Source organism: Egretta garzetta, unplaced genomic scaffold (assembly GCF_000687185.1).
Source record: "Egretta garzetta isolate BGI_Z169 unplaced genomic scaffold, ASM68718v1 scaffold73, whole genome shotgun sequence".
Taxonomy (NCBI): domain Eukaryota; kingdom Metazoa; phylum Chordata; class Aves; order Pelecaniformes; family Ardeidae; genus Egretta; species Egretta garzetta.
This window is the reverse complement of record NW_009259031.1, coordinates 338,492-362,689: the sequence shown is the minus strand read 5'-3', so window position 1 is coordinate 362,689 and position 24,198 is coordinate 338,492. Positions and strand designations below refer to the sequence as shown.

The window sequence follows — 24,198 nt, the reverse complement described above, 5'->3', positions numbered from 1 at the left end:
CCCGGCGCGGCAGCAGGCAGAGCCGGGAGGAGGCCCTGGCCATCTTGGTCAGACTCGCCGTGGCGTCAGGGCGGCTTGGTCCCAGACAGGCTCTCAAGCAGCGCAGTGAAGTAACTTTTTGGCTGACACCAGCGAGAGAAAGGGTCTTATCTAAAAAAGGGTCCAGGGGGCCTGTTTTGAGGCTGCTACAAAACCAACATGAAGTTTTTTGCTCCAAATTTTAATCCGTTTTTACACAAATCTTCATAAAGGTGAACATATACATAGGCCTGAGTCATCTGCAATCTTGCAAGGGAAAAAAGAAAAGTAGATACGTGCAGACATCTTGCACAAGCCCAGACCAAAACAGTGCATGGGGCTCACTGCAGGCTTCAAGGTGCGGCGGAGCTCCCTTCGCCTTGCTGATGAGCAACAGACACACTGCTGCACGGAACAAACCAGCAGGCCCTCTGGGCAAAGTTAAAGCCCAGCACAACGCAGTCAGCAGAACTGACTCAGCAGCCTCCATTAATTCTGGAGGACAGGCCAGCACCAGCAGCACTTCTGATATGAGCAGGAAGAGAATGGAAATGTCTTTCTGGAAAACAAGGAGCCAGTGAAAACTGGGGTCTCCTGGGGCTGCTGGAAAAAAAAAAAAAAAAAAAAAAAAGAAAAAAGTGGACATTTATGCGTGCCGATTGCTGGAAAAGATGAGCTATGGCAAAGAGCCATCTAGACAGACTCAGATGATGTTAATGGGCTATGGGGAAAGAGGCACAAATGGAAAGCAGCAGTTCTCAGACTTTCTGTGCACCAGAGGAACTTGCCAGATGCAGAGACTGCTTGTACTGTGCATGGGAAGAAATCTTAGGAGATATCCTAGACTGGGAAGCGGATCACAGGAAGGGAGATTTGTATGGCTGGAAATGTTTATTCTCAGGGCTCCTCGTCCCTTTGCCCAACAGCATTTCCAGGCTCAATAAAGACCCAGAATGAAGGGTACAAGCGTGACAACCATTCTCAGGGCATGCAAAAAGACTTGGCTTACACATCTGAGTGCCCAGGGCCGGACAGTCCAACCAGGATGTGGGAGGAGGATAAGAGAAGCAGAAAAGAAAAATAAGTAGGAGGAGACAAAAAGAAAAACGGAAAACGAAGGGTAAAGGGCTGACACGAAATAGCCCAACTCGATTAGAAAGACAGAGGCGCTTCCAGAGGCGAGGCTGTTGCTCACCCAGCCAGCCAAAGGCAGGAAGGCCACCTCCACCCTCTGACACAGCCTTCACACCGACGCTCCCCACCGCCTTTTATTCTGCAGCAGCTCCCACTGTTCCTTGATCCGACTGCTCCGAGAGAAGCACGCTCGATCATCTTGGAGTCCGCCTGAGCAGAGCCTATGGCACTTCTGGCTCCCCCGGGGCTGCTCGCCTGCAGCACCTCTCCTCCAGCAAGACAAATGCCGGTACTCCGTATGTGCTCGGGGGGCAATCAGTGGAAAGGCTGCGGAGCTTGACATCAAAGCGGTGTTTAGGAACAACTTGGTGATTACAAATGCTGGGGGACACCAATGACTCACTTCAGGGGGTGAGCAATAGGATTCCAGAAGATAAATTCATCACCATATACTTAATAAAATCCTCCACTGGGAACTCGAAGTGGCTCGCACACAGGGCCAACAGGGCAGGGGTGTTCCCATATGCGCCGGCGTTCAGAGTCAAAACGCCGCAGTGAGAGTACAGGGCTGACCCCCGCTGCGCGCGAGACGGGCTCCAGCTGTGCTAGCACAAACCTCCGCTTGGTAGCAGGGTGATGGGGGACTGCAGCTTCATACCAGTCAGGTTTTGCATCAGCAAAGAAAATCAATGCTTTATGTATCTGACAAAGACAGATTTACAGTGGGGATTGCTTACACCTCCAATTATGCAATTTATCACTTTAATAGAAAGCAGATTCTTCTGCCACTGAGCTGAGGCACAGAAGGGAGTTCTGAAAAAGGTTTCCAATTGCTATCTTTTTCTTGGGAGCAACAGCAAGCTTAGGCTTTTCAGCTGAATGAGGTAAAGAGTCTGATGTTAAGCAGATGTGCATCACAGGACGACAACTAATAGGGACCTGGTGACTTGCAGGGATGTGTTTCTTGGATAGTTCACCCTTGCCAGAGAACGGTCATTTCCCAGTTACGTTACATTTAAACAATTCTTCAGCTGATTGCACGGCCGCCTTAAATGAAAACACTGTGTGATAATTCCAAAATGGGCAAGGTGAGAATGGCCTGGCACCTCGCCGTAAGGCAGCCTTACTCCCCAGACACAGACGCCAGTTAGGACTGATCAGAGACCTAGCGTTCACAGCCCAGGTGGGGAAATACCTGGCGTGGCCTAGGCACTAGAGCGACTCAAAAGCCTGACTGCAGCACGCTCTCGCACGCTGCTTCCCTCCGCTTCCATTCTCCCGCTGGGCGTGGGGTAACAGCCATGCCTGATCCCACACGGGGCGGCGGAGCTGCACCCGGATCAGCCGTGCACACTCATAACATCGGCACTCGGGACAGTCAGCAGTACGCGCTTTTTGAGAGCCAGCACACCTCCTCGTAGCCATGCTCTCGCTTCCAAACGCGAGAAAAGGTTTCCTGGCTCACTGTGTGGATTTTGGGGGTGGTGAGGGAAAGGCAGCTTCAACTGATGGTTTATGAACACACACACAAACACCTAAATCTGAAAGCATTGATGGAACGAGTTCTGCTGGCTTCACCACGAAGAGTAAAACCTCCCTGCAGCTCACACCAGCGCAGCTCCCCACTGCAGGAAGGACGGAGGTAAGCTTGCAGCGATGCAGCTCTGCGTAAGCTCTGTCTGTGCCTGCGCATGTAAGCGCCGTTCGTTTTAGCGGTACGGACCATGTAACCGCTGTGCCGGACAGTGACCCAAAAGGGGTGAGCACTTGCAGGATCTACCAAAACGATCCAGTGGCTGTAAACTGCACTTTATCTCCACTTCTATTAAGCCCCTTTAGAATTTCCTCGGAATCCAGCGGTATTCCACACCTGGCCTCAAAGATCGACTGATTTATGTACCAATACAAGCCTCACACCCAAACCCAGCAGGTGCCCCATCACCGCTCGGCGCTGCCCGTCCCTCCTCCCCAAAGGCAAGGCTGATGTGCCAGTACCACATCCAGCCCCTTCCTCTGCGCGGCTGCTTCTGCAAGGAAGGAAGGGAGCAGCAGGCGACCTCCTCCTGTACGCGATCTGTATGCAGGAGGAAGGACAGGAGTTGGTTTTAGGTAATTCTTTCCGAGAGGGGGGGGAGAGAAATACACTGGCATCAATGTCCCTGTCAAACCCAATTTATTTGTAGAAGGTCTCAGCCTTTTACACAGATGCTACCAAAGAAGTAAGCCCAAAGAAGCCAAAGCCAGTATCTGAATGTCTGGAAGGGCCTTTGTAACTTCTGCTAACTGAAAGAGAATAACCATGAATTAATGGCACAACAGAAAAACACAAAATACACCAGCCCAGAACACTACAGGGTAGGCCTCAGTCTGAGTTTTACCCCGAGTCTAAGCATCACCTGGGACTCACCTGTCTATCCCAAGCAGCCAAAATTCGGCAGCTTTCTGGACAGAGTCTAAAAGGCTCCTGTGTGAAATCCCTTGTGGGAGGACAGCCGACTTGGCATTTTCAGTGATGATCTAAGAAAAGAAGCCCTCATTTAAAACCTCAAGCTCCTCCGAGACTCTGACACTGAGGAGCCATTCATGCCCTGGTCAAAGCCAGTCCTGGAAGAATAAGCTGGCACGCTACAGCCTCGGATCTCGCAGGACCCAGGGAAGCCCTCTGCGCAGGCAAGGGAATCTCCAGCTCCTACAGAGGCGTGCTGGCCCGCGCCAGGGCTGACACTGCTGCTGCTCACGAAGCTGGATACGGCGGCGCTGGAAGCTCAGTACAGGGAAGCCGGGGCTGAGCGGGGCCTTCTGAAAACCCGAGGAGTGCTGCTCCTGAGCGTGGCTCCTACACAGGTTTTCTGCTTCATTTCCCTTACTGTAGTCGGGTAAGGCCTCAGCAGAGCGCCAGGCTTTGCAGATTCTGTGAGAGGTAAGTAAAACCAGAAGACTGCATTGCTTTCAGCTAAAATCCGTGTGCTGTAGAGGTCAAGTGGGGACATTTAAAGGAGATCCTCAGGAAGTATTACATTTCCCTTTTGAGTCACAAGTCCAAACAAAACAAAGCACATGGCCTTTAGGCGCATTCCCAAATTTCCTGCACTGGTCTGATTTCCCTTCCTTCTGCTTAATCCTGTCACAGTTGAACCGGACAAACCTGCATGAACCCAGTCAAGCTGGCTTTCTCGAAGAAGAGCTGCTAAAGACAGGAAGGGAAAGGCGAAGAATTTATGCTTTCTTATACAGATGCAACTACTTGATGCTCAAGCACTACGGCTGCTCACATCACCGGGCTCCTCCTCCCACCCGGGCAGGTAATTCAGCCCAAGATGCCATGCAGTGCTAGTGACCTAGAAGACCCAGAATCCTCAAGCGCGTTCATACGCCAGTGTTTCCCTCACAGCTGGCACTCAGCCTTCCTCCAGGGTGTGCGGGAGTTTGCCCCAGGTCCCTAACGAAGCAAGGCTACCATCTGCAATGAGAGGCTGCAATCCATGAGGCAAAGGATAGCACTGCACGTTTTAATGAGGGCTTCCATGTACACCTACATTGCAGGTCAGATTTTTGAGTCCTAGTGGCTGGTCAGAGGCTCCCCTCAAAGACCAGCTGCTTGAAGGATAGACAGGAACAGCATGAACTGCAAAGCGTGTCTGTAACTTTGTACGCCCAACAACAGAGCCAAACATCTGGGCCAGAGAAAGACCAAACTTTAGTGAATTGAACAATGCTGCAAAAAAGCGTCCCGGAAGACGTTCTGCAGACTGAGTCACATCTCAAGTTCTCAGTAAGCTCAAATCACAACACCTGCAGAGCCTGAGACTTCAAGGGAAGCAGGGGTAAAAATAAAGCTGCTGTCCTATTAGGAAATCTGGAAAACCAATCTGCCCCCCTCTAGCCTAACTCTGACCTGGCTGCTTCTTCAGCAGCCCTCGACAGAGGGATTCAGCACACCTACGCTGCCCTGATCTGCTCAGTCAGCTCCTCCTGGCAAGTGACCAGCATTGAGGTTTCGGTTCTATAAATCAGATCACCCTCAGGTCTAGTACAAAATCAGCAATGACTCTGGAAGACATGGACCAGGATCTACAAACACCTCCTCAAAAAGCTGGGAAAGTGTTAGCACCGGTTTCCAATCTCTTCTCTTGAAAAAGCTGAGGAAGTGAAAGCTATCTGCTGTTTAATAGAGTAGCAGGGGTCACACCCTAAGCTTGCCATTCCTGCACTTCTATTAGCAGTGCCTGCATTAACCACTAATAGAGATTATCAATTAGCAAAGCCCTCCTGGCCTGTTCCTGACTTCTGGACCTCCAGTCAGATGTGATAAAGCTCCCAGGAATAAGGTATATTCTCCTCCTAAGTCTTTCCTGTTCGTGTTGCTATGGGCAGCAGATAACCCACTGCTGGCAGACAGCTACGTAATGAATTATTCTGAAGCTGTGGCTTCACCACAGATGAGGAAAAGAGACAGAGAACAGAAAAGCAGAGGAACTCATACCTTCTCTGCTAGTTTTCAGCAGAGCTCTGTTCCTTACTGCAGCCAGGACTACTTTCCTACTTTTGCCTCCCCAGGCTGCTTCTGACGATGTTCTCATGCATGACAAATTGCTTTAGCCTGAAGACTCTTTCCAGTTCTCATTTGCGAGGTATTTATATCTTGTCCTCATTTTCCAGACTCTTTGCAAACATAACAAGATAACTGCAGTCGCAAGATTTTCGTATTTTTCCTTTCTGAAAAATTTGGCAGCCCCAGGGACCACCTCTTCCTATGGCCGCGTCCCACTCAAATGCCAGGGGCAGAGAAACTGCTGCGGGCTCTCTCAAGCTGCAGTTCATGAATGAATTTGATCCTTAGCTCTCCATCTGAGACTGACAATAACGAAGCACGAACAAAGCAAGCAACCAGGTGACGATCACATCAGGATTTTCAGTGAGAAAGAGACAAAGTTGGCCCTATGAGAAATTGTATCTTAAAACACCTGAAAGCCACTTGAATGCAATGGAAAAGGATCGCTGCTATGAATGATAACCCATGCAAAACTAAATTCCGCACAGAAGAGGAGCAGCACCCAGACAACTGCTGTGCACCCAGGTAACTAACGATACACGAGCAGAAGCGTGAACAGAAGGGGTTAAGATGCTGCTCAGGAGGAAGAGGCAGACAGAAAGCGCCTGTTTCACTGGGCAGCACAGAAGGCCTGGGTGGGTGTGCCTTCTATTTTCCCAAAGACGCGCTACAGAAATCAGAACCTAATATAAATGAGATTTTGCAAGCACATCTTGGCTAACCAGAAGAGCCTTTACCTCACCGCATACATTCCTCAAGTTCTCAAAAACTGTCAACAATTGTAAGAAAAATCACACACATGTGCAAAGTTTCATCCGCATTAAGCTCGGGCTGTGACTGGGAAGTGGAACGGGGTAGTAACAGACCCGCCCACCCCACGAGACACGCAAGGAGGACAGGATACAGGACTCCAGTTGGTCTTGAACGAGCTGGCATCTCATGAAGCCTTCCAGGACAGCCCAAACCACGCCAAGCCAGGAGAAGGTGCCCCATGGCATGCTGCCACCCAACAGAAGGTGGACAGCTCCGACGTGACTGCAGGGACTACATCAGCAATGACAAATAGCCTTCCACCGCCTTCCACAGCTGCACAGACTTCCCCCAGGTTCGCACTGCTGTAGCCTGTCGCTGAGATGAAGCTGGAGTAGAGCCTGAGATGATGGTTTCTCCAGAGAGGAAGGGTTGCACAGATTCACACTTCCAGCCAAACCTGCAGCCCAGCTGCAAGCACAGGGACCCTCACAACTAGAAGCACAAACAGTTGGAATTTCATTTCTGGCAGGAGCCCTGTGGCTGCCAGCACAGTCCAAACACAGGAATCATTCTGGGCCAGGAGGGATGCAGGCCCGCAGCCAGGGAGGCACTCCACGTTTCGGACAAGCTCTCGTGCCATTCATTCAGAAGGAAGTTCAGCTATTGGCACGCACACCTTGCTCAAGCCTGAGCCAGAGCTGATCCCACCTCGATGTGTTAGCTTGCAGTGCCCAGGGTGACCAGTTTGCAGAACCATTCAGAGCAGGGCAGCTCGGAGCACTGCAGGCAAGGTTCAGAGCACACCGGAGGGCCCCGCAAGTCGTTTTTTTGGGAAGAATGAAAACAAGAGTTGCTTCTGAAGGACAGTTGTGCCACTTCTGACTCAGACTGTGTTCCAGTCTTTCTCCCTGTCTATTCCTTAACTCAGCAGAACAGGTATTTCTAAAAGGATTGGCAAGGAACATGAAAAAAAAAAAAAATTCTTTTGCCTTGTACCATAATGCACACAAGGAGCTCAGGCAGAAGGCTGAACACTTACAGCTTTGCTATTTACTGAAGGTGCGGCTCGTACAGACAAAGCACGGCAGGAAGGACACCTGGAAAGCATTTCCCCTTCCCGTCAGGAAGGGACGGAAAACCCTGGCTTTACAGAATTTACAGATTTCAGCAGAAAGGAATGATCTATCTTTCCTTCTGCATCTCCTTCTGGAAATAAGAAAGTTAAATTCCACCTCTGACTTGCACAGCCTGACAGTAGCTGTAGTTTACAAAACACAGGCACTTTAATGCTGCGTTTCACTGCTGGCTCAGGCATGCTTTAACGGGGACTGGGAAAACGATGAGAATTGCAAACCTAAACAACCACCAGCGGCTGAGCTGCACACAGAGTACGTTGGGACAGTTGCAGAACCTGCTCATTACCAACCCAGTCCAGACACTGATTGTGCCGGCCACAGCAATCCTATTTCACTAATGCTCCTCCTCCAGAGGTGCACAGCAGCCAGTTATCCCTGACAACCTTCCACCGTGACAGTCCCCTGATGCCACCAAAGGGCTCTCATCGCAGCCGGCTCCACGGCAATGCTCTCTCTGCAGCAGAACGTGCAGCACCTCACGGGCTTCCTGAGCCAGGCTTTGAGCCCATGGTTTCGCTTTATAATGGGATTTTCTGCACCCTGATGTTCCCCTACTACACAAGAACTTTCACAGATATGCAAGAGCAAGGTGACACAGAAAACCCATGAAAGCCTGCTTAATAAACACCTTTCTTCTATGCCACTTAACCACCCAGCTCTAACTATCACCATCGTCATCCCCTTTTTCTGCAAACAGTCAACCTTTCCGAAATAAAATCTGCTGAAGCTGCACCAAACGTGAATTCTGCCTTACACTCGTAATCGTTTTAAAAAGCCATCTTGAGACAGTAAAATCCAGTTCACCAGCCTGGTTCCTGAGCACATCCACCGCTGCAGACGGTTCTCAGAGCCATGTATGCCCATGCACATATGCAAGTGCCCCAGCCAGTGGCCACAGAAACAACCGGACAGTAGCAAAAGGGCATTGAGCCCTAGCCAGTTCCGCATCTGCGCCCTCCAGAAAGAGCTGCATCAAGGGGGGAGGTAGGGGGAAACCCCTTCAAAACGGGGCCAAGAGTGATTGCTGCAAGCTGTTGTGCACCCCGAGTCAACACAGGGGCAAGCTGGCACCAAAGCCCGCCAGTCCACCCCCTGCTCCCCTCCAGGCCGCCACCAACCTTCCCGCAGTCACGCTCCCTGGGAAAAGGGGCAGCCGGAAAGACTTGAGTCGTTCAGCTGCATCTTCACCCCAGCCCCAGGGGGAGTTCAGGGGCTCAAACAATCCTCTTCCTCACCCAACACCTCCTGCTCATTCCTGCCTGGCCAAGAGGGATGCTGCATCTTTAACGAAAGGCCCGGTTCAGCTCCCAACGTGCCAGCCAGCCGACGCACAGGAGCTGCCAGCACCCAGCAGCTTTCTGGCAGCATCGTCCTTCCCAAAAGCTCAGCGCTGGCAATGTGCTTTCACACAAGCATTAATTTTATTATGGTTAGTTTATGATTTTTGCCTTACTGCCCTGCTATTTTTGAATGTGGGGCTGTAATAGAAGGCGTCTGACAGCCCAGGAGAGAGAGGAGCGATTACATTGCAGAGTCCCTGTGGCATCAGCAACCTCTGCAAAACAGGACTCAAGCACAGCCTATCCGAGGGTTTGGACGCTGAACCCAAGGAGGGGGTCCACCGCTTTCCTTTCCCTTTCTGTTTCTGTTTGTCAGTCCTCACAGCTTCAAAACACTCCCTCGAGTAGTACTTTTCCAAATGAAATGCTCTGGAAGGAACACAGGCCCTTCCAAACAGTCATCAAGAGGGGCTGCTCCAGCCCATCCCGAGAGGTCACCCACCAGTAGCTCTGCTGTGCCACTCTGGCCTTGCAGCGTTCGTACCACAGACAGTTCTGCGGACCCGCGGAGCAGCCAGAGACGCAGAGGAACAGGGACATGGGAGACCAGCGTCACAGGCATCAAAAGCGCTCACTTTTTGACTCCAGTCTTTCCTCTGACCCTGGCAGAGCTCATCGGTTGCATTACCCTTCTCTAAAGCACAGCTCGTGGTGTGGCATCAATGCACACTACATGGGCTACCTGATGGCTCTCAGAAGATCAAGTTATCCAGTGTTAAAAACAAAAGTAATTACTTCAAAAGCATAGCACAGACACAACATTCTGCATCCCTGTCAGTAAAAACGGACCGATTTGCTCTACACTGCAGGACAACATGCACGAGTTATCTTACAAACCCCAACAGAGGCAAGACACAAACCGCTTTTGCCCCGAGGCACTGAGCTCCTGGTCTTCCCTCTGCCTTTGACATGGCGCAAGACAGACCCACGTGAGCCAAAACTCTGCGTAAGAGCCAAGACCTGACTCTGTCCTCAACATCACCTGGCTGGGTTCTTGCAGCAAAGACAGGGTCCGATCAGGTATTTAGCCATCACACCTTGAAAGCTGCCATTAAGGACCCAGACCAATGAATCTGAAAAAGGAACTTGTAACTTCTGCCATTTACGATTTGAAGGGCACAGCTTCTCTGCCATCCCTAAGTTCTTGGAAGATGCACAACCTCGCAATACTGCTCCTAAGACGTCATGTCTTGCATTGATCAGGTAATAGGCAATTCAGGACACTAAATTCATCGCCTATTTTTCCTGGAGGGTGAGCACAGGACACAGATTTTAAGTTCAGCATCAAGTTCAACTCAGTGAGTTATACTAAAGGTTAACTTGATCCTTGCAGTGGAACCTTGCCTTGCCATCCTGCTCCATCCTACTCACACGTACAAAGTCTTTCATATGAGGACATAGGAATTCATTAGAGTTTATCTTGTATATGGACTTGAAATAATTACTGGGTCTGATCTTCTGCCCCACACCCCTCTCCACAGAGCATCAGTTTGATTTTGAGTGGAAATACCCTCAGTCACCAGTACTCAGCCACTTTGTCACAGGCAAGGCCTGTCCTGCACTTTTAACCCCAAGTGGTTTTTGACTTGGCAGAGGTGACCTCCCTAGGGTAACTCCATTGGCTGGCATGAAAACAACTCTTCTGTCCGAAATCCTGTACCAGCATAACTGCAGGCCTTAGTCTTCTCTGAAGAAAAGCTCACAGACCGCAAGCTTCTGGCGCGGCGAGCCAGCCACTGTGATGGGCAAATGACGATGTGCTGAAATAATGTAACCCCAGTCCTCCCTCTTAACGCAGTCTGTCACTCCTCCTTCTGCACACCCCGAATACCTTGGCTGCTGGGCTGGGAACCTCTCCTGGTAGAGCTGCCAGACCTTTCATGGGCACTATGAAAAGATGGAAAAGAGTGCAGCAGCGTATTTTCCTCAGCACATCAACCAAAAGACAACACACGCTGACACCGTAGTGACAGAGAGTACAGAACAGTCACAAGAACGCGAGGCTACTGCTGGTGCAGGACAGGGCTGTGACTTCATCCATGCATCTTCAGGCAGCAAGGAAACAAAGCCAACGCTTCACCCCACCGCAGCCAGGCTGGCGCAGAGGGCAGATCCTCCCATCCCCGATCAGAAGCACCGACCCCCGCGCCGTGCTGTTATTTCAAGACGGGAGTGGTTAAACTCTAACAGCCTGCAGTTGGCTCTGAAGAAGAAGGGAAAAGACAAGCTTGTACCTAGGGGCCCTGCCAGCCTACGGGTGTTTTATTTCCAGATCTGTGCACAAACAAAATGGGTCTCAGCCGGAGCTAGTGCTAAGGGAGCCGCCCAAAGATGAGCTCCCTAAGCGCACATGCAGGCACAGAGCTACAGCCCCGGCAGCCACCGGTCCTCGTGGTCGCCCCACGTTCAAACGAGCTGCGCAGCATCCCACTCACGTAGGAAGGCAGGGTCAAGCTTTGTGCTGCCCACCGAGGGGCTGTGAAGACACCACTCAGTGCCATCCACGCTGCCAGCAGCGGCACAGCTGAAGCACGGATGGGTACGTCCACATCGGCTTCGCTTCAGTCGGTACAGGGGACATCATTGTAAGAGCAGCAGCGCAGACTCCATCGCAATTCTCAACTCGAGTACATTCTCAGGGTCTGCAGCAGGCCAAGACAGCCCATGCTGAAATCTGCTCTGCTTCGCCTCCGCAGAGAAATGACAGGCTACCAAGCTGTGCTGCTTCTTCCTCTTTAACTTGCACCTGAGCACTCTTAGAGCTGAATTCCCACGCTCACCTCCACTGGAAGAGAGGCAACTGCCCTTCAATGGTCCTGCCCACCTTCCCCTCTTCTACCGCTCCTCCCTTCTGTTGCCACCCTTTCTAGGATGGCATCCTCCTGACCACAGTGACCATCTGCAAAGCTCCACAGGAACCAAAGAGTGCATGGGAAGAAAGACCTGAGTCCCTTAGGATTTCTAGTTTCCTGAATCAACTCTACTTTTGAGTCTGCTAATTCTCTCAGAAACAATCTCACAGAATTAGCTCATCTGGATTTCTTGACCAGCCACTGCAGCTGGTCAAAAAATCCAACCCATCACTTAACTGTGATGGGAAGCACTGAAGTGAGACTGGAGATGGCAATGTCACGGTGCCCACTACAGCGTCGTGCTAAGAACCAGTCGTCTTGCTCGCCTGCAGAGACCAAAGCCACAGGCGTGTTCAATACCCCAGGGTTTCTCTTGGAGATGCTAGAGGCATGCCAAACCCCAGCTCCTTCGGCTTCCTTCTCTCTCTGGGCACAGCCATCACAAAACAGCCCGAACTTTTCCCCGCGCTGTGATGGCAAAGAGCGGATGAGCTACCTGGACGTACGGACTGCACACGGTACGACATGGTGCTTGCAACAGCAGCTGCACAGGCTCCCCGTGCCAGGGAGAGAAAAACGCTTACAATCTTCAGTCCATTGGAGCAGCTTATGATTCCCCACCCAGCCGACAAAGTTTCCCTTCTCAAGGCTTTGCGTGGGGGAGGACAGATACGAATGCTACAGCCAGACCCCCTGCAACCTCCTCCTGCGTTTATGGGCGACGCAACCCAGCAGAAGCCGCCGCTACAAACATTTGCTTCAGCAGCCCCAGAACCCGGCGCTGCCTCCAAGGGCAGCACTCTCCCATACAAAGGAGCACTTTTTACCGTCTAAGCCAATTCTCCGTACGGCTGGAGGTAAAACAATTACCTCATTACAGTCGCACACCAAATTCCCTTCTGGTGGAATTCACATCAGCACTACTGCAACTTTATAACATTTGCATTATAAAAATGTCTGCAAAGGAGGCCAAGAAAAACAGCTTTTTGTTCAGAGGAAGCTCTGTGGTCAAGATGATGTCATCAGAAAGCGCCAAATTAATTTCCTGTGGTTACATCCTACAGGAAATCCAAGAAGCTCAGCTTTCTTGCTAAACCAAGTAGTCATTTGTTGTCAATAACTGTTAATTACGTGCCCAGATGTGTCATAAACTGAGAACTATCCTGATTAGCCTTCATTCCCTGGATTCCTCCCAGATCGACCGTTGGGATCTGTTTAGATCAGCGGCCTGAGGTCAGCGATGTGCACCAGCGCTTGCTTCCCAGGGCCAGCCCAGGGGCTCGGGGTGCCCAGGCTTGCTCACCCCGCGCCAGCGCAGGGAGGTCCCTGCGGGTCCCTTCAGCCCCCTCCCCACAGCGGGGCAAGCTGCCGCTTGGAGAAACACCACCGGGGAGGAGCAGCTACGCAGATCAGACTCTTAGCAGGAACCGGGGTCCCTGATCAAGAAACCTGTAAAAACATTGATGAGTAACAGCTTTTCTGCTCCGCATGAACAGAAACAAGGAGATCAGGAGTGACTCAGGAGGTTTTCCAGCTGGTAACATAATCATGGGAACGTCTAGCGGGTCCCTCCCCCAGCCACCATCCCTCCACAACCTACTGAAAGACACGTCTCTCCAAGGCTCACTTGCTATTTAAAGTACAAAATAACGCTTCACTAAGCACTTGGCCAATTCAAACGGATCTTTTCAAAAACTTCTCAGTGGGGATCTGATCTCCCCCAGTTTTTAGGTCTCCCCAGATCCACTTGCGTTCACACGAGTTCACCCCGGCCCTGCTGCCGGCAGCCGCTGCGTTCACCTGCCACGCAGCCCGCACGCCCTCCCTCTTCCCATTCGCAGCAGGGGGGGAATCCACTGGAGGGGGGGGAACAGCTTTTGTATCTGCAGCTTGCACTGAAATTATGATTCTGTCCTCACAGTGAACTTTCCGTAGAAACCTCTTGGGACAGGCTCTTCAAGTCCATGCCGCACGCTTCCCTGGCCTGGCAGGGAGCCCAGCATAACACCTCGAGAGCTGAACAGAAAATGGTCAAGGCAAATCAGATCCAGCCCAAGCAACCCCTCCACTTTACACAACATCGTATTTTCAGGTTTGCGTGGACTCTTTTGCTTTTCACTACTTTTTAAACAAAGCATATTTCACGTGAATGTTCGGGATGAGGAGCTGGCTCATGACTTCTCTGGAAGAGGCTCAACATAGGACGCACCCTAACAGAGTTCAAACTGGTAGTGTCTGCATCACAGGGAAAACAAGAGCTGACGACCGCCAGGGCCCAGCCGCAGAGGCGTTGCATTGACACCTTCTCAGCAATAGCTCCTGCCCTCAGAGCCCAGAGCCTACGCACTGTGGGCAGCAAGGGCGGGAAGGGAGAGGGAAGCAGGAGGGCTCACTCAGGGCCACGAGGAGACCAGAGCAGGGGGAGGCAAAGGACAAACCAGGCATCCTGCCACCCTCACGCACTGTATCCACTGCTACAATTTCCTTAACAAAAGGCAAACAAAGGGCTGGGAAGAGAAATCGCGTAGCTCCCAAATTCTCAGTCAGACAAGGCTTCTTGACATGTTTGCGTCTCTCTGGAAAACCACACAGTACTGACTCCCACTTCCATCTATTTAACGAGCTTCCTACCTCTCTGTCCTTGAGTTTCATGGCGAGCACCAGCTGATGTCTGTGGTTAGTAAGGGCCTCCCGGTAGTAGTCACATGCAAACAAAACAAAGGTTAGCTAGCAAGGCACCGCTGGAAGCATCCAGCAGCAAGACTGGAACACGCTGCGCACGTGCTGCTCCAGTGTGAGAACCAGCACCCGAACATCCACATCCGTGTGTTTAACACACAGCCAAAACTCCCCTCTTTGCTGGCCTTCGGAAACTTCCACAATAGCCATCAATCACATTTTCAGAATTGTTTTCATTTCTTCTTTGGCCTAACAGTTGGCCATTTCCCATTCTTCCACGTTTATTCCTTGCTTGGCATCAGCAATTTATTTGTGAAAGTCAGTCAATGGCCCAGGCTTAAAACAAGCCAAGAGCATGCCAGCTTCCTCCAGAAAGCAGTGCCGCAGCACAGCTCGGCTCAGACACAAAGCACATCTACTGCCGTCTTCAAGACAGTAGTCCCCACTCTTTCAGTGACCTCTCCTAGCTAGAGCCCTCCGGCCCTTCTTCACCCTCTTCACCTCGGCAAGGTCATGCCTTTCTGTCTCACCCACTGTCTCCTCTCCTACAGCACCCTGAAAGCTCTCCGTGTTGTGCAGGATATGCCGTACACGAGAGGGATTTCCCAATTTGTTTCTTTTTTAAGTCCCCTTGTTCATCCGTCGTCTCACTCCTGATTCGTTCCTTGCCTGGCAGCTGCCTCAGAAGCTTGGACCTCTTTCCATCTAATTCTTGCAAAAACCGATTGCTTCATTTCAGACTCATGTAAGGTTTTGAGCCCAAGTCTACACAGAGGATAAGACCTGTTCCCACGTACATGACACCAGGAAATTAGAGGAGCCTGTAAAACCTTAGCACATTCATTGATCATCTGCCTCCTCACACACCAAGCTAAGAGGGCTGCACAAGCCTACGGTTTGCACATTTCAGAAATTTCAGATTTCATTTAGCAGCTTGTGAAATCCCACAAGAACCCTAAGGATTATAGAGATGCTGACCATTAACATGGCCATTAATTTGTTACATCTGTACCAATCCACCACTTAAGCAAGTGAAATGGGAACTCTTACCTAAAGACTTGGCTACGTCCAAGTCCTGCTGCATGTATCCAGTGCTTTTCTCCGTATTCCCGAGGGACCAGTACGCACTGCTCAGTGCAGAGAACACTGATCCCCGCAGCTTTAGGCTGCAAGTGCCGATCTTCAGGGCAGCCTCTAGCACCACCACAGAGGCCCCATGGTGGCCCGCAGTCAGAAGTTCCTGGCCAATGACAGACACCACCACAAAGGGGCTCTTGTCCAGCTTCATCTTCTGCAGTTGCTGATAGGTGGGCTCCAGGGACTCTGAAATACAAAAACAAAGGCTGAGTTACCCAACAAACCAAGTTATTTGCATCTAGAAGTCACCTTCATAGCTCATCTTCAGTTTTTGGTAACCAAATGACAGGCGAGTTAAGGGCCAGACTGCCCAAACCAAACCAAGATTTATTATGGGAACTCAGGGCTCAAATGCACCATCTAATATCTACTACATCAGTACAGATCAACTAGCAAGCCAATGCTTTCCTTGCAGAATGCACTTCAGGCAGGACAAGCATGCGGAGAGGTCTCATACTGAGCTCTGAGGACTGGCCTAATGGCAGAAGGAATACAGAAAACACCTGGAGAGTTTTGTGGGAAGCTGGAAATGGGCCATCAGCAGTAGCGCGCTGCAGTTCCTGCTCCTTCAGCACAAACTCTCAGCTGAACGTCTGCAAAATCTGTGTCTGTCCAGATAACCACAGTACACAACATGCACCAAGAGGTGACAAAAACTGCAGAAAGAAGTTGCTCCTCCTCCTGCAGGAGAAGGTGCTCCTGCAGAAATACAGGACTGGACCTGCCAGGTGATTTATAACTGGCCTAATGGCTTCCATCACTCAGCTAAAACATCTCGGCTGGATGTCTCAATAAGGACATCAATATAACAGGACTCCACAATTTGCTGACCTGGTGGCATTTCTTGATTAGGTGCTCAGCACTACTGCGACAACCTCAGGAAGCCACTCGCTCTCTGTTTTCATCATTTCTGCCTCTCTACAATCACCAAATGTATAAACAACAGCAAACAAGGATTTTGACACTTCCCTGAAGATGCAAACCATGTAAATGCAATGCCAGTTTACCGACACCCAGTTAGGTTCTGGGATTAAATGCAGACATAAGAAGACAGAAATAGCTGCTGTAAGATGCCACTGCTTATCACGCTTATCGCTGCAAGAGCAGGTACAAACTCAGTTCCCATCTTAAGGAGCTTACTTACGATCCTAACCAGGTGACCCAGGCAAGCATAGGGAGAGAGAGGGGTACAGACAGGAGAAAGGAAGGACAAGGAAAACACAAGGGAAGTGCTCCCGGCAACGCGAAGTCCAGTAGGAAAGGGAGAACCAGCGTGGTAACAGAAGGGCAGACAGGGAGTTCCTTACCGCTCTTGCACAACAGCAAAGGGCAAGGGAAGAGCCACAGCCACAACCAGGTGAGAGCAGCAGCAACGACTCAGTTACTGGGGAAGGGAGTTTTACCTTCACCCCTACGCACTGCGGACCCGTGCTCCCTGAATCCCGCAGTGTCTGCACGTGATCGTCTTTAGCACACCACCAACACTTACAGCCCTCCTGCCTTTCTGGTTGCTCCTCCTCTTACTCTGAATGCATCACCCTGGAAGCTACCACTCGCATCAGTCTGTCCATGGCTTCACACAATCTATTATCCCGGTGCAATCAAGTTACAAGGGACTGCCCTCACACCCCAGACAATCCCCAGAGAGATCGCCTATGCCCCTCCTAGACCAGAACACATAACAGCTACTTAAGCGCTTGCAGAGCACCTAGCACAGTTGGATGGAGACCCTGAATATTCACTACAGCAGTACGGTATATACACACTCTCAAAGTAAAAGCAGTATTTAAGCAAGGCTAATCTCAAAATCTGCCAAACCAGTCAGCGGGAGGATAACAACTGAAACGCAGCAACACTGAGCAGCATGGTAGGGAGCAGCAGTGCAAATATACAGCTGCAGTGCAAAAGGACAGCAAGATCACCTGGCTGAATTTGGGGATGCTTACAGAGAAATACCACATCGCCTGCATTCTAAGCAGCAGCCACAGCACCCTGGGGTACCAGATGAAATTAGCTTGACAAGCTAACTGCCATATAGGACAGAAACTTCCAGATTAATTCATTTCAGAGGATAGAGAAAAACCACTGTAAAAAAGGAAACACCAACGGGGATGTTTTCTTCATTTTGGTGCTTCTTGGCCCCTAAGCCCTGGGGTCCCCAGCAGCATCTGCTGAAGATGAGAATCACCATATCCCCTCCTGGGACACGCCATTAGGACACTGCAACACAAAGCTTGCAAGAGAAACAGAGCCAACTACCTCCTTCCTTTGGAGAGGAAGATTCTGGAAACGGGGACATTAGGAAAGCAAGACAGAACACTGTACAGCTAATACAGCTTCAAGGTCCCTGGGATTTCAGCACTCTTCCTGAATGTAAGTGCATTAGCAGAGCAGCCTTTTGCCTTCTGAAGCGCTGTGTTCTGAGAGGCGTTAGTACTGTGGAAAAGCTGCTGATGTGCTCTTCTGGGCAAACGCTGGCCCAGAGCATTTAAGACTCCCTGTTCCCAATGGGCAAGCACCAGAGCATTGAGTTCCAAGTAATAATAAAGCCAGGGCCAGAGCAGTGCACACCTCCCTACCTGCACTGATACCAGACAAAAGGCAAACGAGCAAGGGCTTCATTGGAACTGCTGCACACGACCAGTCCGATGCACCTCCAGTTCCTCTCGAGCTGGCTATCACCATCTTGCTGTCCCACTGAATCACAAGAATATTTTTTTGTTCCTCCTCCTACTTCAGGCTCCTTTGTCAGCACCTGCTGACTCAGCAGAAAAGTCAAAGCCTAAAATCTTTCCCTTCAGGCCTCCAGGTTCTCCAGTCTCGGTCGCTATCAGTCACCCATGCACTGAAACTACCGCCTCCAAGTACCTCAGCAGCAGGTCACCACCCTTGAGAAAATCCCCTGGTCCTTACCTCGCATGGGAGATTTCATGGCGGCCTCGACCATGCCAACCAGAAGCTGAAGACTCTTGGGATCTTGAGCCAGTCCTGACGCAAACGCTGCCAGTGCATCTGCATGACGTCCAAGATACTGAAGGGCCACACCCTGTCGGAAGTATGCCTGGAAAGCCAAAGGGAAGAAGGAGAAACGCCAATTACTTAATTGGTAGAAGTCACAAATAACAAATCTGCCCGTGACCTTGTGCTGGTCGACGCTGGGCAGGCCACACAATCACATTCTGGCTTCTTCAGCCACACCGGCTATAACCGGAAAAATCCAACAGCACAGCTTGGTTTGTGACTGCCACCCAGTCGCTTATCCCCACGGTGTGGTAACTTTCTCAACCTCTGCAAGGCCTCCGAGCTGTTCCGGAGACCAGGGATGGTAATTACTATTAGGGCAAGGCTTACCCCTTAGGCTTGGCCAACTACTTATTCTTATCTACTTGCAAACAAATGCTCATTCTTAAGCCCTCCGTTTCTGTTTGCTTGGCTCACACAGCATACAAGTAACTTGCTTCCTTTCTCATCAGTTCTTGCCAATGAGTACAATTTAAACATCTAGGACTAGTAGAGACCAAAATGTACTGACAGCTCAAATTGCAAGGAATCACAGTGCAAGGATCCAGACAGGAGCTGAGTGTGTGTATATATATATATATATGCGTATAAATGTGTGTATATATATATATATAAAAATATATCTCTAATATATATGTATCAGAGAAGCACAGAATCATTTGGGTTGGAAAAGACCTGTAAGATCACCAAGTCCTAGGCACTATTTAGATTGAGGCAAGACACTCATAATTTTGAGCGTGTTTGCAAGAGCATTTTTCTTTGGTTAGGAAACCATTCACGGGAACGTGCAATACCTTCAAAGTAACTTAAATCTCTTGTCATCACTTATTTCCATTTCTACATCAGCAACGACATCAATATGCAATTGCAAAGCACTCCCAAAGAGAGCTTCTGCATCTCCCTGAACTGGGCTACCAGGAACCTACACAGAAAGCAAGAACTGCAGAAGGATGTTCTGCTGGCACGTAAATCAGCGGCAAAGCCCCGGCTCAAAGGGATCCTTGAGAGCTTCCGGGTAAGAGATCGCAGGAATCACAATCCACTCTTTACCCCAAGCACTCAGGCATGGTTTAGAATACACACCCAGACACCAGTTATGGAGAGGGCTTGAATTTGTAAGCCCCTTTGATGCCCACTAGTGAGGTTTTATCTTCACATCCAGCTCATACCTTTCAGATGCACCCTTTGCTGCACTTTTGGTTCATTCGAAGCTATTTCAATAGCACAAATAAAGCTGTCAGACCAGAAGATCAAACATTATTTGCATTTGTTTAAAAGTGCTTTAGGAACACAATACTGCTCCTTGAGATTGGTTGTTGTATCACTTTCATGGGTAAGACCTCATCATTTTTCTCTCTACCTGCAGTGGAAATCTGTGCTCAAGATACATTAAGTATACATCTGTGGAAGCCTCTTTATATAAACAGGATAAATCTCCAATTAATAGCCCAACTGGTATTTCATTAGAGCTTTCAGACACTTTTGGAATCCAATCCAGGGAGGCAGAGATTAAGGAAAATCAAAAATGACATGAGAAATTTATAGACATGAATATTTAATCTCTCTTCCATTAGTAAGGCTCGATTGTAGAACCTCTTTTAATGAATTTGATGAAAGCAAAATTCCTTTTCATTAACCTTTAGTATAAATATGTTCTTATTGAACCAAACGAGCTACTGTACTGGAAACCCAATTCAATGTTAATTAGATTACTAGCATGAAGCTTTAAATCAAAGAAATACAAAGACCTAACACCATGCGGCGGCCATCAAGCACGAGTCCTCCCAGCAGTGAGCGAGCTGCCACCTGAACCACGGCGTACACACTTTTAAGTCCCTTTTTTCCCCAGAATTAACATTTAATTACTTTCGTTACCACCCGATGACAGAGGCAGTTTGACGCCACATGTCGCTAACGGGGACCTTTCCAGCCAACAAGGCTGGCCCAGGGCAGATGCGTCTGCCCGATTCAGTTATGAAGGACAAGGCACAAACACGCAGCAGCCAGCAAGGGAACCGCATTGGGCACAGGCGCCTCCAGCATCTCCCGCTTTATGGGAAGGCAGGAGCCTGCCATCTCCTCCGGCAGAACGCGTGCTGCCAGGACACGGCACGCCAGGCAACACGCGGCTTCCTCGCCACTGCCGACAGCCAGCTAAGGCCAGAAACCCAAAATTCACCATACGCAGGGTGTCAAGGAAAAGGCAGGAGGGAGACGGACGCTACAGGCCGTGCGGACAAGCCTCCACAGCCTAGGGAAGACAGGGATGCTACGGGTTCTGTTGCCAAGGTTCAGAAGAGACCTCGCAGCGCAACCCCCCCCCACACACCATCCCGCACACACAAGGGCTGTAGGACAAGCAGCAACGTATGCCTCAGCTGTAGGTGCATCAAAAACTCGCTTTCACGCCTCCCGTGAAGGAAAATGGCCCCTGGGAAGAAAATGGGGAAAGAGCAAGCTAAGCAAAACACAGGTGGAGCCTCTGCCCTTCCAGTTCTCCTAAGGCAATCCAAGTGAGCATCAGTTCCCAGCAGGAGAAAACACACTCCAGGTGCAAGGAAAGCGGCTGCAGCGGGGACGCTGGTTTCTACCCCCTGCCCCTCCAACCCCATCGCTTTTCTGAAGCAGTGAGGCATCTCCCAACGCTGAGGGTCCTCGCCCCTGAGCTCTGCACACAGAGGAGACCCCACAGGATCTGGACAACCAAAGAAAACAGGACGGGGACAAGATTCACAAACAGCGCGCAGTCAGTCCGGTGCCTTCCCAACGTCCTTTCTGGAAAGTGGTTTTATCCCTTCTCCACATCTATTCCTGGAAATCCCCCCCTGGAAACCACTTCATTTGAATACAAACACAGCATTCAGAGCCCAAAAGAAAAAACTATTAATTGTAACTGAGAGGAAGATTTCAGCCAATTTTTCTCCTGCAGAAACCCTTCCTTCCTTCCTTCCTCCTCCACCTTCCAGCATACACAGAATGCTCCCCACGCACTGCCCTCCCCACAGATCCTTAACACAATAAATAAAAAGCATTCCTATCACCTATTTCCTCCCCAAGAGGCATTCACACATTAGTTCAGCATTGGAATGAAGACACCGTATCAAGAGAAAAAATCTGCAGAGAGGGAATGGTGAGAATCACCCTTTGGAAGAGGAGAGGAAAAGGAAAGGCAGGGAGCCAGCAGCTACAGCTGAAGCAACGAGACAGGAGCAGCGTCCCAGTCCCGACACAGACAGTCTTCCCACGCTTCAGCAAACTTCACATTTTTAATCACGCTGTGTGACTACAGAAGAGCACTCACTCTACAGTAACACTTACATTAATTTTCCAGTGATCCCAGGTAAGAAAAAACCCTATTGCTGCCTTTTAAGAAGATTAAAGCAAGAAGGGAACGACGCTCCGCTAACAACAGGACAAATGAACAGCAGGTGCTTTCTAACCCGGGGCTCTCTGCATCCTCATGTGATCCAAGGAGCTGGAACAAGGGGGGCTTTTTCCATTTTTTCAGTCTCTGCATCATACTTTCCAGGAACAAGGACGGTGCAAAAAGAAAGTCTCACTCTCAGCTGAAATTTGGCACTGGATGCATCTCTCTTGGTGGGAACTGTTTTCTCTTCTCCTTGTGTTCGCACCATCGAGCACGTGCTCTGCCGTTCCCATCATTCACTGGCGTGCCACGGGTTAACAGCACCCGCACCCAGCCCTCACCCAGAGCCAGCTCCTCCACTTCCAGCCCCGGGAGCAAGGACAGGGAGAGCCGGGATACGGCACTACCAGCAGGAGCCTTTGGGAAGGACAGAAGATGAAAAGGTGAACGGCAGCACTACCAAACTTACCAAGTCTTATCAAGTCCCTGATACTAAATGAGAGAGGTTGTTAGCAAGTAGTCCCACACAACCAAGGACCTTTAGTTCTGGGAAAATGGACCACGCTGCAGTATCATACGCTCATTTTTAGTCCGCTGGACATCCAGCCTCCCTACAGCCGGTTTAAAGATTTCATGGAGCCAAGTAGAGGCGGCCTGGGAAGGAGCACAGAGAACAATTAGTACTTTTGAACTCTGTAATACCATTGAAAGCACTGTTGACATTCTGGAAGCAAAAATAAATTATTCTAACTAATTAACTTGATAAATCTATTTGGCACTTGAGACTTCAAAGCTGCGCAGAAGACTGCCCCGTAGAAGAGGCTGTTCACACGCAAGCCCGGTGCAGGACGCTGGCAATCTGAAGCTGCGCTGCACAGGACCCATCCAACAGGCAACGGGGTCTTCCCACCTCATTCACATTTTGACCCCTCCATTTTTCCAGACTTGCCTTTTTGCCCCATGCTTTTCAGGACATGCCACGTTTTCATGGCAAAAATGTAATTTTTAGTGCTTTTCTCTACCCTCAATTTTAGAAAAACTGTACGAACAGGAGGACACAGAAGACAGCCTTCCTCATCGGCCACTCCAGTTTTACGGAGGCTGCAGCAGAGCCCAGCCGCCTCACCAGGGTAATCCCTCTGCGATTTCAAGCATGAGTCCCATTGGCTCTGCTCAATTTGCGACCGGTGTCGTTGCCGTACAGGGCAGGATTTTTCATCTGTGTTCACGGCAGCCCATTCAATGCCCAAGGAGAACTTCTATCTGTCCTGCTAGGACTGCCTGCTGCAGCGGCCAGGCAATGCAAATACCAACACGCTTGTTAGGTTTTTTCTCCTGGTCATCCGAGGCCCCACCTCAATAACCATCTAGACCCCGAGTATTAGATGTTCATGTGCAATCTGAAACAGGTTTAGAACGTAAATGCCATCACTGAAACGGCTGATACTAAGAGGGGTTCTGAAATTTTTAACCCTTCTAGGATCAATACTCAAGAACTGTTTTAGGCAGAGCAACAGTAATTGGTTTATAATCAATAGAAAATATGCAATTTAGATAAAAATAGAGTACAAAGAAACAGCATTTATGAATGTGAACGGGACCTGTATACTTCCCAGGATTCTGCTAAATAAGAACAAGCCCAGTAAAGGAAGCCCAAGACAACTCAGTGCTTTTCTGACCGGGCAAGCACCAAAATGTACTTGCACGTTTTGGACCAAGGATCCAGGCAAACACTCATGCTGTTCCAGCAACTGTGGCAGGCTCCGATACAAGGTTCTGGGCTCAGACCACTTCTCCCTGTGGAATCCACGGTAATAAATCGCTCAGACCCTTGGCGCATCTCATACACAACGCTTGCAAGAGGTCGAAAGCAGCAGCAGCCGCAGCGTTCAGTCCCGTCCTACCACGGCCTCTTCTAACTCTGAAGCATGAGCTCACGTTTCTGGAATACAATTTAGTGCCAGGGTACGAGCGTTTTCCTAGCAGCAGTCCGTATCGTACTCTTTACTGGGCGGGATGGTACACTGTTTATAAATATTTTAAAACAGCTACAAGCGGGGGATGAACCAAAACGCAAGAGCCCTGAGGGAGTGTGCTGTCACCCGGCTGCCTTCGGACGCATCGAGAGAGCCCGGCAGAAAACCAGGAGCCCTTCCTCTCCGAAACAGGGTAACCCTTGCAAGCGCTCTCTGCGCAGCAGCAACGCGCA

The 24,198-nt window shown here is 50.1% G+C and overlaps 1 protein-coding gene across 1 annotated transcript in view; it reads right to left on the bottom strand.

Moving 5' to 3' along the window:
* The window catches only part of TTC28 (tetratricopeptide repeat domain 28), a 154,139-nt gene that overhangs the window by 49,494 nt on the left and 80,447 nt on the right, over positions 1-24,198 (bottom strand). The window contains exons 3-5 of the mRNA XM_035890309.1: positions 18,515-18,662; positions 15,477-15,787; positions 14,417-14,512 (exon numbers count right to left, since the gene is read on the bottom strand). Of these exons, the coding sequence (XP_035746202.1) occupies positions 14,417-14,512; positions 15,477-15,787; positions 18,515-18,662 (555 nt within the window). The remainder of the gene's footprint in view (positions 1-14,416; positions 14,513-15,476; positions 15,788-18,514; positions 18,663-24,198) is intronic.